General features: G+C 38.0%; 1 protein-coding gene across 1 annotated transcript in view; it reads left to right on the plus strand.

The window, feature by feature from the left end:
- LOC117989940 (elongation factor-like GTPase 1) overlaps window positions 1-20,421 on the plus strand; it is a 149,973-nt gene extending 129,552 nt beyond the window's left edge. Inside the window, exons 10-11 of the mRNA XM_034977338.2 lie at window positions 18,354-18,538; window positions 19,207-20,421. Of these exons, the coding sequence (XP_034833229.1) occupies window positions 18,354-18,538; window positions 19,207-19,395 (374 nt within the window). The 3' untranslated portion in view covers window positions 19,396-20,421. The remainder of the gene's footprint in view (window positions 1-18,353; window positions 18,539-19,206) is intronic.
- Window positions 20,422-21,321: the final 900 nt, after the last annotated feature.

Below are 21,321 nucleotides of genomic sequence, written 5' to 3' on the forward strand. Positions count from 1 at the left end.
TCGGACACAAGGTGTAAAAAATCAACCAGAAAAGTTACTTATTTTGCGTACGCTGCCTAAACTATAAAAGATAGAACCATAAAATGTTCTAATTAATTGTAGATCTTATAAATATCTCCAAAAAAGTCCGCGACACACTATACCCATCTATGTCGAGTGAGGCACAGCAACCATTTTTTATTTAAAAATCTTGAATTTTTTTTGGACTACATTTAAACGCGTTTATTTTACTCATGCTATTAATCCTTATCAAAATAAATGATTTCATCACTAAGAACAGTTTATGGAGATAATATTTGGTCTTTGAATGATTAAAATTGGACGTTTGGTTTTGAAGTTATGGCGAAATTAAAATATTACGATTTCTGCTGCACGGCCCGTTGTATTATATAAAGAGGTAATGTCGTTAAGTTTGTTTGTAGGGGGTAATCTTTAGAACTACTGAACCGATTTTAAAAATTCTTTCACCAGTAGAAAGCTACATTATTCCTGAGTGACATAGGCTATACGGGATCTTTAAAAACCTAAATCTACGCGGGCGAAGCCGCGGGGATCAGCTAGTATTATATAAAGAGGTAATGTCGTTAAGTTTGTTTGTAGGGGGTAATCTTTAGAACTACTGAACCGATTTTAAAAATTCTTTCGCCAGTAGAAAGCTACATTATTCCTGAGTGACATAGGCTATACGGGATCTTTAAAAACCTAAATCTACGCGGGCGAAGCCGCGGGGATCAGCTAGTATTATATAATTATGTAACTACCAAATATCAAAAACCGGCAAAAAAGTTGTATTTAAAACTTCTACAGACTGGGCTAGCTAAATGACATTGTAAGTTGTAAAAAGGCAATTTTAAAGCTACTAAACTTTCTATACGTAATAACAAACAAACTTTCACTTAATACATTAATATTAATTATTGGCTTTAGCACAGGTACAGTCCTGAGTAATTAAGGTAATACACACCTAAGATATTTATTATAATTTCCTATTATTGTAGACTCTTATACCTAATACATAAGGTTAATTTTTTCATTACTCTTGTAAATTTTGTGCATATTTTCAGTGTTGTGCGTATAATATGCCTGCAGCCATTGACTTATAAATTACTTCGTATCGACAGGGTTATTGAACAAACAAAATGGCACCGACTCTTTGGTGTTTATGCACCAATGCAACCTCAGTGACGTCTGGATTTGAAACGGGTCGTTCGTATAGATAATTTATTTGGTTTCCAAACCGTGAAAAATTTTGTTCGCTTGACCATAATAATCATTTATATCGATGCCTGCAGCGTTCTTCTAAATCCGAAATACCCTTTTCCTAATTAACAAGTAATAGAATATCTAGTGATATCTTAAATCGATATACATTCGTAAATAAAATATTTCAGTAATCTTCAATGAGATTTAATGAATGGTGTTGGAACCTTACAAGTATCAAGAATATTGGGTCGCGCTCGGGTTGACTTCCTACCGACGATGTTTTTTTACACAATCTTGTTGCTTGGGTATAAAGATACGTTTATATTGATTCTAACTTTAAACTTACTGTACTGTTTTTATAACATTATTTTTTAATAAAAAATATAAATTTTCAACCACGTTATCTGTTAAAAATTACTTGTGCTAGCGAGCTTTTGCCGTGGACGTAGCTGGAGTTGTAGTGGACTTATTTTGATAAAATTTATCTTCTCCATCGGTCTTGTGGATTTTGTAAACGCACTTGTTCTGACTTAAAGAATAGTTGACTTTGTAACTCAAAGCTTATTCCGATCCTTTACACATATTATGCAACATAATCAAACCAGAAAAAAGCCTTCGTTATTGCAGTCCCACTTCAAAAACAATGAACTACAATAATCCCTCTTCACCATAACGTAAGTTTTACAAACAAAACAACCAACAATTATTGTTTCCAAACGCTTCGTGGAACAAGTCTAGAGTCGTCCAACGTTCAATGGAACTGGCTTTAAGTTCCAATATAGCAGATCGACCCGCCTGAAGCACCATCAAGTGCTTGTGGTGTCTGTGAATATTTGAGGCCTCCACCCGGCCCATTTATGGTACAATACTTTGAGCGAAAGATAATATAAAACAATACATAAATTATAAACATAAAAACTTGAAAAATTTAAATATTAAGAAAGGAGGATCCAAATGGAATCTCCTTTTTTAATTTTTAAAAGGAAAAACTAGTACTAGTAGCTTAAACCGTTGAGTGAAACTTGATAGGTTTATTGTACTTATAATACTTAGTAATTATTATAACGTAGATCTCTTCTAGACCCTAATCTTTATGGGGATAAAGAAAGAATTTTTGGAAAATTCGCCTGTATGAAACCGGGGCGGGTCAGCTAATTCAAGTATACTTTCGGATACTATTTAAATTGACCACTTGGTCAATTTGCTCAGCAGAATCAGATATTGTGGTTTTGTTCTAAAATCGATAGCTTCGGTTTGTGGGAATTGGAAATAAAATTGTTGACTTGTAACGCGACCTTATGGTATCTTCTCTCTCGCTCGCTCCCATTCACTGTCCGCGCGCTCGCATGAATGAACCGCTTCTTATGAATGAGTGGACAGTCGCCATAGTACTATATGTACCTACAGGTATACGTGTCGGTTATACTTGTATGTATAGGAATGTATGTGCCGTGGCACGTGGTTACATGTTTTTTTTTTTCTACAAGAACGCGAAGGCTCTCATTTCGTTCGGGATTTTTAGCTTTGACAAAATTGTCCATTGCGATTCATGTATTTTATCTATGGCGTGGCAGGCAGTTGTCATAGATTACACCTAGTGCAGAAACGGCATATTGGCAGAAAATGACTGTATTATGGTCAGACTAGCTTATGCCCGCGAATCGCGTCCGCGTGGACTGCGCAAATTTCTAACCGCTATATTACCTACCCCCTTGCATTTTCAAAAATCCTTTTTAGCGGATATCTGACACAATAGCTGTCTGCATGTCAAATTCCAGCCCCATCGATTCCGTAGTTTGAGCTGTGCGTTGATAGATCTGTCCGTCGCCTTTTCCTTTCATATATATTTAGATTGTACATCATAGTAGGTATGATGTACAATCTAAATACTACTTATTTGATAAACCTTATAATATGTATAATAGTAAGTAATTATTTTCTTAATGTAGGCAGGTACCTGTACAATTCGATGTACCTAAGTACATCTATTGGTTATGCGATTAACATAATGATTATTTATTTTATTCAAATACCTAATGAGTATTTTTTTATAAATGCATGATTGTATTTCTTTAACTTATAAATAGCTTGCTTACAGGTTTTGCATTGTAATTGAATATCAACCGCGATTCAAAGGTATAACCTACTACTTATCTATAGGTACGTATTTACCCTATACCTATATCAACGCCTATCGACATTCTAACATGGCTTGTGTACCTAATACTTTATAAAAGTTGACACATAAGTAAATGCATTGATGGGTCTTCCTAACTGTACATCACGAGACCCACTGCTGGACATAGGCCTTCCCAAGAGCGCGCCACCACACACGATCCTCTGCCTTCCTCATCCAGCCACTTCCCGCTTCCTTCTTAAGGTTGTCCCACATTGCGCTTGCCGATACGCAGTCTCCACTCCAGAACACGTCTGCCCAACGGCCATCGGTTGTGCGGCAGACGTGACCTGTCCGCTGCTACTTAAGCTGGCTAATTAGGCTATGGTGACGTGAAATTCAAATCATGGAAAATAAGGCTACCTTAGATCTAACTTGCGACAAATGTACTAACATTTTGACGCCTGCCAGCTTCCTGCCAGAGCATTAAAGAAGAGATGATTTTCTGGATTGTTAATTGCTGGATATTGGAACCCGAAACATTTATTTTTATCACTGAACATCTTGCAATAAAACTAAACTAAGGAAGGTTCTATAAAAAGTTCTTAACTGCCCTCCATGTTTATGCATACGATGTCACTTTAAAAGAAATCCTCAATGAAGCGATGGATCGAACAAGGGTAGATAAAGGAAGAGCTCACAAAATTGAGAGCATTGTCCCGACCGTGGGTTAAACAATGGGGTACTTGAAACTCAAGTGGTCAGCGTTTTTTTACACCCCATCAGGTGAGAAATAGTCTAACCCAAAGTTTCTCAAAGTGAAAGAAAGATCTACTTATTATTGATTTATTATTTTTATTAATTACTAGATAATGCCAGTGGCTTTACCCGCGTGGATTTAGGTTTTTCAAAATGTCGTTTCAAATCTTTGATTTTCCGTGATAAAAATTAGCCTATGTCCTTCCCCGGGTGCAAGCTATCCGTGTACTAAATTTCGTCAAAATCGGTTGAACGGATGGGCTGTGAAAAGTTAGCAGACAGACAGATACTTTCGCATTTATAATATTAGTATGGTTTGGTTGTAGTGTCGCCACTGACACGTAGTGTCTATCATACCTATGGATGTTAATAATTATTATCAAATGAGTACTTACCGGATCTAATGTAAGAGGGGATGTGAGAATTTGATTTCTTTATTTCATCTAAAAGTGCTTTTTCCTTCGTGATTCATCCTTCATGAGTGTTTCGTAATGTTATTGTGATTGCTTAGGTAAGTATTAACCGCATAGATATCAGATTGTAATCAGAATGGCAGATTCGGACAAGTTCGAAAATAGTCTGGCATTTTCTTCTTCTCATTTGGTACGTCTTGGCAAAGCGGTCATGGTCGTCAGTGCAGTGCTATATTTCTATCTAATGGCTTTCTTGTGCACTCATGTATGGGGTCTTTCCTGCAAAGGAAAGCTCAGCGCTGGGAGACTCCCAACTAGGTGGAAAGATGATTTCAAGTGAATCGCGCTGTGCGCCGCTGGACACAAGCAGCACAAGATGACACTCCTTGCAAGAGAGCTATGGCCAGCTGTGGAGTGTGGACGTCTATTTGTTGAAACGACGCGGGTGGATCAACTTGAATACTAATTACTTACATTCTACTATACTATAGATTTCAACACTTTGAGAAGCCATGAGCTAAACCATCGGCACGCGCACTTGAACGCCTTTGTGAATGCCCTTATTCCATCGTATTAAGATTGTTTTGTTCTTTACTTGGAAGTGAGATATCCGGTGAGTGAGGTTTCGGAGATAGGTTCGGCGTAGTTAAGGTTGCCCTTATTACGCGCTTCTCCAAAATAACATAATACACCTCTTTCTATTATTTGCAGTACTTAATAGATCTAAAACTAAGCCAGATATTGATTTATCTCTTCATTATATCCATGCCCTAAAACAATAAATTTAATAAAATCTAAATATATAAAAGGAAAAGGTGAACGACTGACTGACTGACTTACAGAGCTCAAACTACTGGACGGATCGGACTGAAATTTGGCATGCAGATAGCTATCTATATGAGTTTGTATAGTCCACGCAGACGAAGTCGCGAGCATAAGCATAAGCATAACCATTTATTTTGAAAGTTCTCTTGATGCTTTCCTTGAAACATCTCTAATTTAAGCCTAAAGGCAACTCCTTGGTACGTAAATAGGTAAACCTTGTAAGAAACTATGAAATTGTAAAACTAGTAGCTTTGTAGCAAACTTAACTTAAATAGTTTCAAATGTTTTTAGTTTAGCATAGCAATTAGCATGCTCTCACGCCTGACTTGAAGCGAGCATGGAGATTGGAGAGCACTCTTAACGCGCTTAGCAGATAATAAAAGTTTTTACTTTATTATTTTTGTTTGGTCCAAAGTGATAATCGATAGATTAGGAGTCGTCTTCCTCCATTAATTTTATGCCCATAAAATTTTATCGATTTAGAGTTAATATTTTCTTTTTTTTATCCGTTTTTTTCTCAAACCAGTTCAATTGCCGGAATTCTTTATTTTTTTTATTTAGTGTCAGTGATGTTAAACTCATAGTATCTATTTTCGAGCCCTTTGTAGATCCAATGACGATGGTGTATATATAATTAATTATGGATCTACATAATATCTATATGGTATTTAAAGTTACAGCGCGATTCGTGTTTGTAATCACTCATAACTTTAAAGAAGTTCAGTAACTTATGGTAGATCTCGTACGAGGAAGACAGATATAGCTAGCTATATGTGACTTGTGACGTACTCGTAGGTATACAACATCTAAGTAAGTATATATAAAAATGAATCGCTGAATGTGTTGCTGATCGCGAATCTCGAGAACAGCTGAACCGATTTCGCTAATTCTTTTTTCATGATATTCCTTGAAGTACGAGGATGGTTCTTACGGAAAGAAAAATTTAAAAAAAAACCTGAAAAAGAATCGACTGTTAGGCGGTACGAAGTTCGCCGGAGCAGCTAGTCTCATAATAAATAAGTTAGCCACTTGTATGAAATCAGAGCGAATCAGCTAGGATTAATTGCTGATAGGAAGTGGGCCGCACGTCACACAAAAAAGTTTCAGCAACCACAGAATTTTGCCAAATAAATGATGGTTGACGATGACGTCACTAGCACGCATATCCAGTATATTTAGCTGAAATCGGTAAATCAACTTTACAATTCGAATAGAACTCCATTGCCACATTAATCGTTTAGCTAATGCTATAAATAAAGGCTTAAACATTAAGTCATATTTTATGGCTAATCGTGAACTTTCTCATTACGTCACCTTGATGTACAACGCCTGGCCGACACGCGATGGTACCTACTATGTTTGCTAATGACGAAAACTAGGCCCATTTGTACCTAGTTGGTAACTAAACTTCTCTTAAATAGCTCGTTAAAACTTCAACTAAAATTATATCACCATGCAAGCGCACGCGACTGACAAGCTCCTAACTAATGATCTAGCGACGTCTATGCGGTTTGCCAATGGCTCTTTTTACTTTTGTGTCGATCATTCAAAACTGACGTATTTAAAACAATAAATTATTACAAGCAATCTATCAATCATAAGCCTACACACGTCCACACTGCTGGACATGCCTTCTCGAAAGCGCACCGCACACAGACCTCCGTCTTCCTCATCTACGCTTTCTTCTAGACAAACGCGTTCCATCTTGGGCCACATCATCACATCTCATTATATTATGTGCCTATAACTTATATAGGTGCCTATAACTAACTTATAACTTCTCGTCGCTAAAGATCGTCAGCTAATAATAAATTAATACACATCCCTAAATACTAGCTGCTATAAGTAGATAGCACTAGCTTTGTCGCTCCGGCATGCAGGCGTAACTATTGGTCACTGTTTAGTAGTGAAAATGAATGAAATGAAAATAAGTAAAAACTGAATGAAATTTGCTTAGCATTTTTTGAGTTAGGGCTTTTAAACATACCTACTAACGGACAAGTCGGGCTGACTATATTTATGCATACCTACTTGTTTAGTGTCAAAGAATCTTTGAATCTGGATAGAATACAACTTATGATACGAAAGTAAGATTTGGCACCTATGTCATTTACTTTATAGAGCAAGATCTCACCGGAGATCCCGCTGCCACCAGACGTTACTTTTTAGGGTTCCGTACCTCAAAAGGAAAAACGGAACCCTTATAGGATCACTTTGTTGTCTGTCTGTCTGTCTGTCCGTCTGTCTGTCAAGAAACCTACAGGGTACTTCCCGTTGACCTAGAATCATGAAATTTGGCAGGTAGGTAGATCTTATAGCTGACATTTGGGGAAAAATCTGAAAACCGTGAATTTAGGGTTAGATCACACAAAAAAAATTAAATTGTGGTCATGAACTAATAATTAGTATTTTCAACTTTCGAAGTGAGTGACTATATCAAGTGGGGTATCATATGAAAGGTCTTCACCTGTACATTCTAAAACAGATTTTTATTTACTTTTATGCATCATAGTTTTTGAATTATCGTGCAAAATGTCAAAAAAATACGACTAGTACGGAACTCTCATTGCGCGAGCCTGACTCGCACTTGGCCGGTTTTATTTAATATAATTCAGATACAAGTTAGCCCTTGGCTGCAATCTCACCTGGTGGTAACTGGATGATGCAGTCTAAGATGGAAGCGGACTAACCTGGCAGGGGTATGGCAGTTTTTTATTAAAACCACACCTCTTTGGGTTCTACACGGCATCGTACCGGAATGCTAAATTGCTTGGCGGCACGGCTTTGCCGGCAGGGTGGTAGCCACGGCCGAAGCCTCCCACCAGACCAGACCAGAAATTTAGAAATTATAAAATTCCAAACCCCTGCCGGGAATCGAACTCGGAGCCTCCCATTAATAAAACCACAGCGCTTGCCACTGCGCCAGGGAGGTCGTCAAACTTATTTTCTGAGAAACAAAGTGTGGGATACAACAGGAACAAAGAGTAGTGTTAACGTCTACACAAACCTTACAAAATATTCAGTGGACAAGCGCCCTTCCATTCCATTGTAATTAATTACAATAGAACATAACTTTTTATTATAATAGTTATGAGCTAATTTACATTTAAAATATTAACTCTCGGCATTTAAAAAAGGCCTAACTAATGATTTAAACATAAACACGACTTTTATACCTTTAATTATATTCATGACATCCTTTGGCAATCTTTATTTAGACGTAAAAAATTGTTTAGTAAAGCAGTCCCAAATACTGACTCTTATTTTGTATGTTACTGTATGTAGGTAAATCACTTCAACAAAGTGTAGAAATCCCTCAAAGCCTGTAGGTATTTATTTGAAGCGCAGTATTCTTTCTTCGAGCTTATTCATATTTTTTATTGAGTAGATACTAGATAATTTGTAAGATAATGATGTAGGTAATCGTAATATTTAATTACGTAAACTTACAATTGTTAAACAAACGCGCCCATGTCTGAATTCAAAATGTAAGCTGGCTTCTATGATAAGTCTACTTCTATCACTGGAATTCATAGGCAACATATGGGCTTCTTTAGAGGACTTATATACTTAAACTAGCTTATGCCCGCGACTTCGTCCGCGTGGACTACACAAATTTCAAACCCCTATTTTATCCCTTTAGGGGTTGACTTTTGAAAAGTCCTTTCTTAGCGGATGCCTATGTCATAATAGCATGCCAAATTTCAACCCGATCCGTCCAGTAGTATGAGCTGTGCGTTGATAGATCAGTCAGTCAGTCAGTCAGTCAGTCACCTTTTCCTTTTATATATTTAGATAAGTAAGCTGTTGTTTTGTAAGTAAGGGTAAGAAATTCAAATCAATTATATTGTAACTATATCAATGTAACAAAACATCTTGTAGGCAGCTGAATAAATGTAATACTTTCAGAATTAAGTTTTTTTTTAAATTTATTAGTGTAAGTAGCCGTTAGTTAATTTAATAAATAAAATAAAAATAAAATAAAAATGCAAATCCAATTGCTTCCATGCAATTTTGTCATTAGGAAAATTATTTATCTATTATATCAAAAGGATCATAACTATTCAATGAAAGTAAATGCCTCATGCCACGTAAAATGTAACGACGTAATGCGGAAGCCAGAGATAGGTATACCTACAAAGCAATAAGATCCTTTACCGATTGGAGCGTGTAAGGATGCCACGTGTAACTACGTAGACACTAGACAATACAGACACAAGTTTGCCCTTGACTGCAATGTCACCTGGTGGTAAGTGATGATGCAGTCTAAGATGGTAGTGGGGTAACCTGAAAGGGGTATGCTGAAGGGTGGAGGGGCGGGGGGGGGCGATCTGTTGCTCCGTGGCGACGTGATTGAAAGACAAACTAACAAACAAACACACTTTAGCATTTATAATATAGGTATTGATGTTAAAAGAGAAACTGACTGACCGACATTGAAATACAGTCCAGAACCACTGCACTGGTTTAAAAACTACTCCCCATCAAGAAATGATTTTTAGAGCGAAGCCGGGGTGGATTGGCTGGTATATATGGTAGATTTCTTATTCTTAATAAATCGAATAGTAATTTTTTCGAGAAGCAAGCTTCCTGTTATAATAAAATTAACATGTATGATGTATAACCTTGACTTTATTTACCAGTTAAAATTAATAATTTAATCATAATTATTGTTATGTAAATCATTGTAGAGCCAAGTATATGTATATACAAAAAGGTTTTTGGCAAAATGGCTTATCTTGATGCTAGGATACCCCCCATAAAAGTGAGATTATACCATTAACCATAGAAATTAAAATTTATCTTAATGTTAAATATTTACGAGAGTTGTTAACAATACACATACAGCTATACACTTATTTTTACTTCAAGACATCTCTAATGTACGTAGAGACTTACCTATAGTACGCGACAAGTCGAGATGGCAATCGGGGCATGAGGCAGAGGGACGCCCCGCACACCCGCACGTCACCCGCGCTATCCCGCACCGGGTAAGCGCGGGAGCTGTGTGGGTGTGTGGGGCGTCACCACCCCAATTGACATCTTGACCTGGTGCGTACTATACTTGTTTCTAGCGAGCTAGTCGTAAGTCCGCGGCGCCACACTTGAAATTCAGTCAATTTTCAACCATTCATGTCGTTTCCCACGTTCACAATCCTTATGGACGTCCTCAAAATTTATGAACTTAGGGTGAAGTGATCACTTAACATACGAACTTTATTTGAATACTAGCTGATGCCCGCGACTTCGTCCACTTAGATTTAGGTTTTTAACAATCCCGTGGGGACTCCTTGGTTTTCCGGGATAAAAAAGCCTATGTCACTCTCCAGGTCTTTGACTATACCCATGCAAAATCACGTCAATCCGTTGCGAGGTGATTGAAGGACAAACCAACAAGGGTAAAGGGTAAGGGTAATGTTGGTAATTTACAAGTAGCTATAAAAAAATACGATTTATTTTTTATCGATTATTATTATAAGCCAAGTTTTAGTTTCTGTTACCTAATATTATTTAAGTAATTTGAGAGATTGCAGTTACTTGGGCAGATTGTATCAGAATAAAAAAAACGTCGTGGAGACGTACAAAAGATGCTTTTTACCCCTGAAAATTAAAGAATTCCCTCTTTTCAAAAGATCCTCTATATTCTATTTTCAAAACTATTCTGTTCTGCACTTTTTGAGGTCACTACCTACTCATACCTATAGTGATAGCACCCCTGGTGATTGTCAATAGGTATCTTATAAGTATCTATAGTTCGTGACAGGCTGAGATGGCAATCGCGGTATGAGGCGGGGAGACGCCCCGAACACCCGCAGGTCACCCGCGCTCGCCTGCACCGGATTAGTGCGGGGGCTGTGCGGGCGTTCCCTCCCCGATTAGCAGTTCAACCTATCACGTACTAAACCTACCAAATGCGATTTCAATCGATATAACTCAAACTATTTATAAAATAAAACATAAATAAACGAACCCCTAAATTTCAGAAGTCACATGACACAGTGGTCGTATGATCCACGTGCAAGGATCTCCGTCACCCACGTGCGACCTCCAAAGCCTCCAAGGCGGGACGGCATTGACTACCCGAAATAGACTATCCAACAGTAATCACCGCCAATCATAAACAGATTCCACTGCAAGCCTCGTGGATCCAGATGATTATCTCCTTTCTAAAAATAAATTCAATGAATGACCTATAAATAACGTGAAATAAATAGAGTGCATGAAATTGATTTGAATTTGAGAAATGCCTTTAGTAGGACTTAAGTACCTAGGTACTTAAGTTTACTACTTAAGGTCGCTAAGATAAGCAGGCGGCGCCTTTTCAAAAGAGCAATAAGTAGATATTATTGTCTAATACTATGCCTAGGTCAATACAGGTCCAATACCCATATATGGGTACCTTCAAGTCAAGAGTGAATAGGCATCTTCTAGGCAAGCGTGCTCCATCTTAGGCTGCATCATCACTTGCCACCAGGTCTGATTGCAGCCAAGCGCTAGTCTATACATTTAAAAAAAAGGTCCTTACAAGGGCCAGGGGATTAAGAATGCACCGCTTAGATAGGGAAGCAAGGGCAAGACTCACAAGTTAGGGAATGTGCATGGTGAACCTATACTTACTATACTAACTACTTCGAATGTGTAAAAAACCAAAACTTTGGAATAAAAAGAACTCTTTTTAACATGTCACAGTTAGGTAGCTAGGCTACCTACTGTTAAATTGAAAGTCGTTATCTCTTTGTTTGGTTCTTGACACTAGGTGTTATGGTGATCGGTAAAATACTGTAAAACCATGTGAAAACCTCAGCGTCAAGTCAACAGGTTGATTCCGTCAAATCGGAAACTTGGATTGCACGCAATTTGTCACCGGCGAAGCGACGGCAAAAAGCGGCCATTACGTTTTTCTCCCTTCCCGTCGATCGTTTCCCGTCACGATAACGAATAACATAAAAACGAAATCCGATCTCGACAAGATTCGATAATAACACCTCATCTCGGCCCATTCAGCTGAAAATATTTCTGGAATTGTCGCCGCATCGTCGCTTTGGTACTAGTTTTTGCTGTTTTCTAGGTTAGCTGCTAGAATCTATATTTAACCTTGAATTGATACGCGGCAATTGATTTGATCTCTATTATTTTATTGTTGTTACTTACCTAATTGTATGCCTAATATAATATAGATAAATTGCCTTGTTTCTCGGGACCATACATTCAACAAAAAGAATCAACCAAAATCGAGGTCTTTGCGTTCACTGCTTGACAAAGACCTCGTGAGCGGTTCACCAAGCATGCTTGCATAAAATGAAATTTAAGGCAGAGTTAAGCGTAACAAACTAGAATTGTAGTCACATATACAAAGTTTATTAAAATATTCAGCACAGCTCAAACACCCATTTTTATAAAAAAAAAATTGGTCTGTTTATTTATCCAGCGTTATCTTCGAAAGGCTGTACCCATTTATAAGGAAACTTAACAGGCAGTTATAGTACGCGACAAGTCGAGATGGCAATCGGGAAGCCCCCCCCCCCGCGCCCGGTGCGGGCGTGCGCAGGTGACGTGCGGGTGTGCGGGGCATCCCCCCGCCTAATACCCCGATTGCCATCTCAACCTATCGCGGACTATAGATAGAAAACTATGCTAGAAGTGATTTAGACTAAGTACTTTTGTCCGAGGTGACAAAGGGCATTTTAAATATCTAAAACGCGGACGAAGTCGCAGGTTTGCTTGTAATAGCTCTTTCTCATGCTATGGCGTAATATGAAAATATACATTGCCTAGGTATCATTGTACACCACAGTCCACGACAAACAACATAACAGCGGAAAAAAATTGGACATTTGACGGCTTTATCGTTAAGAAGCACCTTTTCTAGGCAAATAATACTTTTCTCCTAAAAACAGTGAGCTTTAGCCTCATTTCCACCTCGGTACCTCAGAAACTGTAACGCATCGATAGAAAATATCGATCGTACGGCATTTTCATTAAATTGTGTTATACTTCCGCGTTCGTCGCATTGATTCGCCGCCGGTCCGTTACGACTAGCCGGAGCTCCTAAGCTTATTATAAGATGTTTTTCTCAGCCGACGGATGTTTGCGGTACGTACGTACATTATTTGATCCTCGTCACAGTAAATCGATTCCAGTAGCCGAAGGTCGCATAAATAGTGGACTGTAGACCGTCATGTTTCTTTGACGTGGGATAAAATATTTGTTTTTATAGCTATTTTATTTTGCGGTATTACGTATTTTTTTCCGATCTTATAATGGATATGTATAAAGTTAAAGTATCTGTTAGCTACTGGATAGGTTCCTAACAACTAGAGGTATGTAAATTCTAAACCTGTGCCATAACAGTTTAATTTGCCGTGATAGTAAATCTGTGTTATATTAAATTACTAATATCCTGGCACGATGAAATCGCGCGTGCAGGAATTGCGTAAGTGAAAATAAACTAGGTAGGTATTGGTGTACCCACCGGAAAAGGGTTACATTTCGCTGATATCACTATCAACGAAATTGCAATCTATGTACAATTGGTATTGTATAACATGTAGATTGTAGGTTACCATGGAAAAAGTGAGACCTAGAATTTTTATCAACTAGTTACCTACACTACTATTATATCGATTAGATAGGTACCTGTACACGAGTCAAACATTCTAGCAAGCACAGGTTCCAGGTTCGATTCTTCGTTATCTAACATTCTCTCAGACCACGTTATCCCAAAAAGTGCTAAGGAAATGACTACCTACCTATTTGCTCCATTATTGTACCAGTGCAGTGATGAGAAGAAAAATCTGACTGACTGACTGATCTACCAACGCACAGCTCAAACTACTGGATGGATCGGGCTGAAATTTGGCGTGCAGATAGCTATTATAAGGTAGACATCGGCTTTGAAAGGATTTTTGAAAATTCAATCCCTAAAGTGGTAAAACGTGAGTTTGGTGTTGTCCACGTGGACGAAGTCGCGGGCATACCTATTAATCGATTAATAACTTTTACTGTTAGTGTTTTTGTGACCCAAAATCTGTACTAATCTAATAAATATACAGGATGTAACCAGAACTTTAGCAAAAACTTAGCGTTATTGTTATACTAGGTACCTAAACACAATCCAATACCAATGACCGTTTGCCTCAATATGTAGTTTTAGTGATTTAGTATTCTTCAAACCCGCAATGTATAGCGTGCAAAACTCGGGCAATGCCCCGCCTACGACGCGGTATTGACTCCGACTAACGCAACATGCGTTGACCTCTAGCGTCAGTCAGATGTTTTATTTGCAATATAATATCGTAAACTTTTACAAAATTATAGGATTTTTATAGGTATATTTTTTCGCGTTTTTCTTTTGTGGTATCATATCAGTTATCATCAGTACTATCACCTGTCTTCGTTTTTTCCAGCGTTCTGGTAATACCTCTTACTATCCCTTAATATTACCCCTAAATAAATAAATTTTAAATATGTAAAATTTGTTAGTTTATTATGAGTTTGTAAATACAGAGTAATCTGCGAAACTAATGATTCGATCCTGAAAATTCATTTACTCATAGATGGCTACATTATCCCCGAGTGCTATATAAACTATAAATTACCTATATCACGGAAAGTAACGGACAAAGTCTAGTAGGTATAAGATAAAGATAGGGAATATTGAAGTGACATATTATTTTATATTTAGGTACTCAACAATTTCTTTGGTGGTCATTCGTTTCCAGTATACAGTGTGTTTGCTAATTGGTTAGATAACTAATTACAGCCATGTCTGAGCAGGGCGTCGAGGCGTTCCGGGTGACCTATATGTCCTTGTCTGCTGATAACGGAGGCTTGCTGTTCCGGACGCATCCGTCTCAGTCTCAAAAGTCGAAGCGCTGAGAGCTCATTAGTGGGAGGTCCCGGGTTCGATTCCTGGCAGGGGTTTGGAATTTTATAATTTCTAAATTTCTGGTCTGGTCTAACGGGAAGCTTTGGCCGTGGCTAGTTACCACCCCTTCCGACAAAGCCATGCCGCCATGACCGGCTTTTTTTGTCAAGTCATTAAGGTTTATCAAGAGACAAAGAAAACTGAAAAGTCAGATAGATCGTAATATGTATTTCAAATTGAAGCTGTTTTATAGGAAGTTATACGTAAAATGCTCCATTATATAGGTAGGTAGAGGTACCTACATTTATCAACTAAACAAAATCGTGTAACAATTTTTATACGTGTAACTAGAAAGCTGTATCAGTGTATTCTCTTCTTTTTAAGATTATATAGGTACGTTCTTCACAAATTGCCACCAGCCGAAATCATTTGTTTTTATAGTCGCCACAAGCACGCGTGCCTAAACTACGAACGGTGATTGTAATTGTACACCTAATGGCCTGTTCCTATATATACAACCGGTTGTTTTGATAAATATTTTAATCTCTCGATCTTTTAAATGAAATCGATAATGGGGTTGGTACCTACACTAGTCAAATCAGCAACTTTTTAGCAAACCTCAAAACGCTTCTATGAAATACATATATGTGACCTCATAACTTCGTCTTCTTTTCGCCGCACTTTTTAATTTAAATCAATAACTTAAAATAGCAAACTTAAAACTCACATGCACATTGCACGTGGATTTTACGAATTTTGGACTATTATTTATTATTTACTAAGACGTAATTTGTTTTGGCACCATCCCAATGCCAATGCTTTGCCTACTCTCTAACATCTATAGAAAGAGAAACTAATATAAAAATGTAAATCAAACAGTTAATTCGTATCATAGTAGCGGAAAAACTACTAGAAACCATTTAAATGGCATCCAGTACCCGTAGTAGAATTCTAGCAACGTTTGGTGAAACGTAAAATCTTATACTACGGGTACAGTGCTTGGATTTGATCCCCGAGAGGTTATCTACTACTGGAGGTACTGCCTAATTTGATGCCACGCAATTTGCACGAAATTGCATAACAGATATCTTTTTATTTTTTCGTCATTTTACATTCAGCCACCTTACTGATGCAGAATGCAACGTTACGTTGTTTATTAATTTTATCTCCTTATTAATTTTAACTACTGATGTGCCCCTTGCATGTCTTATCAGCACAAATCTAACTAAAAATCCTTTGATTTGTTTGTCAAACAATCTTCTTCCGAGCCTCGAAGCATCTCGGCGGACGTGACGAGTTCGACCGGATGCACGCCCGTGACCGGAAGACCCCCTTTCATCTTAAAATGGCCACGACGAATCTCTTTAAAAAGCCAAGGAATTTTTCTACGCGGCTGCTCACTAAATATTTTGTCAAGTTATCGCATCACGAGGCGAACTTTTTTCATGGACTTTTGTTTTTTTCGTGTTTCCTTGTAAAGTTATCGTGATGCGATATTCGATACCCGTGCGGCGTACAGTTTCAGCCAATGAACTTTGGCGCGAATTCCGACTAAATAATATGCGTTTAGAATAAGGCCGGAAATAGGCTTTCGTACAACACGCCTCATGACTCGTTGCTATGGATATGTACCTACTATTTTACCTATTACCTTCTGTTGAGTCAATTTGATGACTTTTGCAACGAATTAGTGAAATAAGTAATCTTCTGGCATAAGAACCAGCGCGACCTTCCTCATTTTATAAAAGCTGAAAGTTTATCTGCGTATTTTCCCCAACACTCGGAGGACGTGTCTGAACTGAAAATCGTCTGAACCCCCGCCAGGCACCCATAAGTGTCTGGCAATGCATGACATGATTTCTAATAATATTCTGAAGAAAATATGAAAAAATTAGACTTTATAGGTACTTTGACGTAAGATTTTTTACACCTTTATTACCTGCTATCTCCCAAAACCACTATGATCCAAACAAACATCCAAACACCTTTATCTTTTATAAAATAAGGAAGTCTGGCATGCGCTGGCTCTCTCTCTATATTAATAAAGCTAGCTTATTCTCGCAACTGCGTCTGCGTACACCGCACAAATTTCAGACCCCTATTTTACCCCCTAAGGAGTCGAATTTTCAAAAATCCTTTCTTAGTGGATGTCTACGTCTTAATAGCTAAGCTATCCGCATGCCAAATTTCAGCCATCCAATAGTTTTAGCTGTGCGTTGATAGATCAGCCATCTCGAACTGTCGCGTACTATACCTACCTAGTTCTATCTACATCATGGAATCACTAATGTCAGTGATTAAAATGAAGTCACTTCAACCAGGTATAATCAATTAAGTACTACATTAGGTCATCATTTATTCGATGACCTTACAAATTATCTATGCTAGATCATTCATAGGATCATATTCCGTGCACATAGGTCATTTCAATGTTTAATTTCCATTCCATTCCAGAATATTGCACAAAATAAGTTTCCTATTGTTTATAAGCTGCCCTTTTTCATGTTTATGAACGTTTGTAATTATATGTTAACTAACGACGTCTCAAGGAACATCAGACACCAGTCATCAAGAGCTGAATGATGAGCTCGTTTACACGTGGTAGTCCCAAACCGTAATCTGTAAAATGCGCGCTACCACTGAGCAGTTTTAAAAAGTATTGCGCTCGCTTCGCTTGTACCTTTATATAATCTCACTTATTATTCGGACGGACCCATTACCAAACATGATCACGTTCACAGGGCAATTATGATTTCATCATGATCAACCCATCACCGGTTCACTACTAAGGGCGGGTCTCCTCTCATCATGAAAAAGGTTTAGGCCATAGTCTGCTACGCTGGCCCAGTGAGGATTGACAGACTTCACACACTTTTGAGAACATTATGGTGAACTCTCAGGCATGCAGGTTTCCTCACGATATTTTCCTTTACCGTTGAAGCAAGGGATATTTAATTGCGTAAAATTTAAGAGAAAAGATAGAGGTCTGTATCCGAGATCGAAACCCCGACCTCCCGAATATATGTCTTAACCACTAGGCTAATGATGATATATACACTTAGTTAATCCACATAATATACGTAACGTACCAATACCTATTACTTAAGTCGTAAAAAAATCTCGCAACGAAACTTGTCCATCAAAGATAAAACTTTTGATTTTTTTCCAGGTAAACTGTATGCGTCCCTGGGCAAGCGCGGCGGGCGGGTGGTCGGCAGCGACCTCCAGAGCGGCTCCGCGTCGTTCCGCGTCCGCGCGCTGATGCCCGTCGCGGAGAGCTTCAAGTTCGCGCTCGAGCTGCGCACGCACACGTCCGGCCTCGCTGCTCCACAGATGATGTTCAGTCATTGGGAGGTGCGTAATACTTTGATATTTAATCGTGCACATGCTGTTTTGAAGCACTTCAAAGGTCCTCAATTCCCTTAGCCTAAGTCAGTTGTAGTATGTGTGAGTGATCTTAGCACGGCGCAGTTGGGGGTATCAGACGAAAATGAAGTTTTGATCACCTTCTTCGCTCTGGGCTGGTTTCCGCACTTAAACGTTTCCGTCTGTTGTGCGTGTTTTGATGACCATGATTGCAATTAATGACTTGCAGCACATGAGTAGCTTCACGTTCATACTTCATACCCATATTTTGTCCATATAAATGCGAAAGAGTGTTTGTTTGTTGGTTTGTCCTTCAACCACGTCGCAACGGAGCAACGAATCGACGTGATTTTGTGCATGGGTATAGTTAAACACCTGGAGAGTGACATTATTGTTAAAATGCAAGTTTTGTTTTATTATGTTGACGTGATTCCTACAAAATATACATACTTAGGTAAATGAGAAAAAAACTACGAATAGGTATGCGCGTTACTTTAAAAAGTAAGCTGGGAACGACAACTTTATATTACCTAACCTTAAGTATATAGATAACTTTATATTAGGTAGGTACGTATCGTATCTATCTAAAACATAACTAAAGTAGGTAATTATTTTCTTTTAAAGGATAATCTAAAAAAAAGGGTAAACTTTTACAGGTAATCGACATCGACCCATTTTGGAGACCACGAACAGAAGAGGAATACCTGCACTGGGGTGAGAAATGGGACGGTGTGAACAGAGCCAAGGCGTACATGGACGCTGTCAGAACAAGGAAGGGCCTGTCCACGGACAAACAACTAGTGCAGCATGGGGAAAAGCAGAGAACATTGTCTAAGAAAAAGTAGTCATCGATGGTTGTGAATTTCAGCGCAAAGGCTTGGGCGCACATTCGAATCTATCGCCGTTCTACCAGCCATAGCGGTCTCATTCTGCACTGTCGACTCGGCGTTCACCTTGATATACCAACCTAGGTATTTTCAGTCGGCGAAAAAATGAGTCGTTGGCGACTAGACTACAGTGCGCAAGAAGAAACAAAAGTTTTTATGCAGGTATGAAGTTCTTAAATGCTTTCGTCTGGACGCCTGAGCCGCCCCCCAGCATCTTGATAGAAGCTTAAGCTGCTAAAAATAAGACGATTAGCCAGATATTGAACTTTGGTTCAGAAGTGGTATCAACACTTGGGTCTAAAAACAGGACTTAGTCCTAATTAATTCTCTATGACATTCAAATCATATCCTCTTAATAACTTTTTGTGTCGTTAATTTAGACAGAATAGAAGTATTTTCAACACAAAGTGTATAAACGTCGGGTCTAATTATTTATTTATGATAGGTTCAGATAAGATTTTTGTTTTAGTGTTTATATGAAGAAGTGTCTAATTTTACGTCACTAAACGTTTTTAACCTCTCATCGGCATCGGCATCTCTCGTTCTGCAAACCACCATTCAGAGCTTCTGGATAGACTGTGTTCAAAAACAAGGTTTATAAACTACATGGGCCCAAAATATACTTTATAACTTTGTTTTGATTGACGTAGGAGATTGTGTTCGTGTGTACCTATCCCTCACGCAATGCCTCAATTTATTTACAGAAATAGATATTTGGAGCTGTTACGTGCGTTGACATTCAGAAATCTGTTACTATGCCTAAGTTGAATACCTACTTTATATGTAACTATTATTGCAACTAACTTATTTTAGTCGATGCTAGTATTTTGTTAATTCCAACTGTAAAGTTATTTAAAAAAAGTTAGTAAACTAGGTTAGTTAAATTATAATTCAAAGCGCGAAAAATTTGCAATGTATTGTGAGATTACCATCTCGTTGTCTTATATTTTGTTTATTTAAATATTAAATTATAGTTACAAACCCTGACGTTTTATTTCTTGTTCGTCTTTTAGTAGAATACTTTGCTACACAATTTTCTTTAGGCGTCATCTCCACGGAGACGAGAGAATCGCGGCGATAAGTTCCGCCGCGTGCCACCAAATTCGATATAACTTGTAAAATTTAACTCCTCACGTGCCATTTTACCTTTATGTGTCAAAGGTCATTTTACTTCTTATTTTAAATTTGAACCGTACTTTTGACATAACATTTATACGCATAGAGTCAAAACCGCGTGAGGAGTCATTTTGTACGGTAACAACTCGCTTTCGACGATAGTAGGTCGGACTCGTCGCGATTCCCTCGCCCGTGTAGATGGCGCCTTAGGCGCTAAGAAAGTAAGTACTATGAGTGTAGGAGTATAATTAAATAATAGACCACTACCGGTGCGGTCACTGATATATTTTCAGCTTATAATTCCACTCCAGCTCCCCCAGTGAGAGCATTGATAAACTTGAGTTATATGTTCTAAACTAACTTATTCCCTTGACTTTGTCCGCGTGGACTACACTAATTTCAACCCCCTATTTTACCTTAGTAGTCCAATGGATGGGACTTCATGTTACTTTTCGATCAAGTGCGTCAAATCCAGCGCGGATCATTGTCATTGTAATATTTACATAAATACCTAAATGTAGTCTGGGGCAATGCCAGCCATGAGAATTGAGCAGTAGTCAAATAAGCCTTTATTAACAGTTTTTGAATAAAACAACCATGTATGTTCAATAAAGTCCTTTATCTATTATTTACATAAAATAACAAACAAATTCCAATCATATTATATACAAAATGACCGCATAACAAAAATCCTTAACAATTTTCTTGAAGAAACCTTTAATCACCGATATACATAGATTGCACTTTCACATCATCTGCCTATATAAC

The sequence above is a fragment of the Maniola hyperantus genome, chromosome 17 (assembly GCF_902806685.2).
Source record: "Maniola hyperantus chromosome 17, iAphHyp1.2, whole genome shotgun sequence".
NCBI lineage: Eukaryota > Metazoa > Arthropoda > Insecta > Lepidoptera > Nymphalidae > Maniola > Maniola hyperantus.